Source organism: Monopterus albus, unplaced genomic scaffold (assembly GCF_001952655.1).
Source record: "Monopterus albus unplaced genomic scaffold, M_albus_1.0 scaffold189.1, whole genome shotgun sequence".
Taxonomy (NCBI): Eukaryota; Metazoa; Chordata; class Actinopteri; order Synbranchiformes; family Synbranchidae; genus Monopterus; species Monopterus albus.
In genome coordinates this window covers 1052812-1054696 of record NW_018128069.1, presented here as the reverse complement: position 1 = coordinate 1054696, position 1885 = coordinate 1052812, and the positions used below count along the sequence as shown (strand labels likewise).

The following is a 1885-nucleotide window of genomic DNA, read 5'->3' as shown; positions in this document are numbered from 1 at the left end:
AAAGTTGCATCGGCACAAGCCCGCGTGCAGTCTGTGGTTTCAGTTGGACACGTGATGCTGAGCTGTTCAGGCTGCAGCTCACACTGCTGAGCATCGGCAGAATGATTACATCTGACAGCTCTGCAGCTGCTGTACAAATGAGCCTCAGCACCTCCTCCTGGCAGACTGCAGGGGTGACACTAACCTAACTAAACAATATTAAATGTGATATTTCTGCACTTCTTCGCTGTGACTCTGGGTTTCCATGTAAATCAGTTTTAGCTGCTGTGAATCCAAGATTTCTACACCTCCAGCAAGGAGGGGTTACAGACATGTACGTATTTAATACGTGAGTGATAGATTCTGGGGGGAATATTCCTTTAAGAAGCACAGATTGTGCCTTGACATTGCTTGTCATGAAGCGGAGGGAAATAGGTAAAAGGTGGGATTGGATTTAAACTGCTTTATAATAAAAATACCTTTGTGTATTAAATTTCTTCTTACTAACAAAAGCACAACTGTCTCTGCAGCTGAAGCCTGCTCCGGTCAGCGTGGCGACGGACTTTCTGGATCCACTGTCAACCCCCAGGAAGAGGAAGAGGAGGAGGATGAATTGGTGATGATCCCCTCCCCTGTGGCCAGCCCCCCCATCCGTTACGCCTCCTGCACCTCCCTCAACTCCACAGCTGACACTGACCCAGATGGTGGTGCAGAGGAGGATGAAGAGGATGATGAGGAGGAGAGTGGGTTTCTGCGTGTGGACGCCTGCTCTCTGGAGGAGAGCTGGTTCGTCACCCCCCCGCCCTGCTTCACCGGCCGTGGCAGCCAACCCATCCTCCTGGAGACCAGCCCTCTGGAGAACCTTCTGATTGAACACCCCAGCATGTCTGTCTACGCCCACCACAGTCCCCCTCGAATCGCCCTCGATCCCCTACCGCGATCCCTGGACCTGGACCTGGGGCTGTTGTCTGAAAACATGCCCGCAGCCCCAGGTGGGAAGGAGAAGGCTAGACGCACCCTGGATGGCCCTCGTCACAGGTAAAGTCCTGAGACCTGAACTTTAGGTTGAAGACACATATTATCTTATAGTGTCAGGGGATTAATGATCTCTGGCCTCCGTCATAAAAAGTTATCACACTTGAAACTCAGTTTTATTGAACACTGTAAAATATTCAACAGAAAACAAAAGTAGCAGAGACAAAAGATACAATCATATCCATAAAGAAGAGTGTGCTACACTGTAACCACCCTGTTTCATCGAGATCATATAGAATCAGAAGCCACACACAGTGAGACTCAGTGGCTTTTATTTTTGCAGTGTAAAGCTTAATGTGGCAAGCCACCAGAGAAAGAACACAGTGTCTGATGGAGGAAGCTGGGGGCTTGTCAGCAGCAGCCCAGCGAACCTAGTCCATCCCTGTGGTGTAGAAATGCACTGGCATTATGAAACAGAAAATATTTTTATGTGGACAGGTCTGAATGTAATTCTGTAATGTGAGCTGGTTTTGACGTGTGAAAATGTATCTCAGTTGGTTAGGACAGTAAAAATCTTCACACGAGAGCCAAAGCAAAAATTAACATATGATACAGAATTTCAAAACATTCCAGAGTACATCTGAGTACAGAAGAGAAAAGCATAGTAGTCACACAAGGTCCAGCGAACCTTTTCTCATGTGTGTTTCCAAAGACCTAGTCATTAGTCATTGTATCTGTAAAGCATCATCAGACACAGGTTCCCAAAGTCCAAGGTAACCCCCAATTTTGAAGTGCCACAAACAGAGCAGTCCTGTCTCTGTTGCCCCCTGCAGGCAGGATGTGGCAGTGGTCCAGCGTCGCTCCAGCCTCCACTCCTCCTGCTATGCTGCAGGGCTCTCCACCCGGTCCAGCCTCCTACAGCAGCGGCCAC

At 48.6% G+C, this 1885-nt stretch overlaps 1 protein-coding gene across 1 annotated transcript in view; it reads left to right on the top strand.

Annotated features, from left to right (window-relative positions):
* tp53inp1 (tumor protein p53 inducible nuclear protein 1) overlaps positions 1-1885 on the top strand; it is a 7416-nt gene that overhangs the window by 5204 nt on the left and 327 nt on the right. The window contains exons 3-4 of the mRNA XM_020617401.1: positions 510-1017; positions 1788-1880. Of these exons, the coding sequence (XP_020473057.1) occupies positions 510-1017; positions 1788-1880 (601 nt within the window). The remainder of the gene's footprint in view (positions 1-509; positions 1018-1787; positions 1881-1885) is intronic.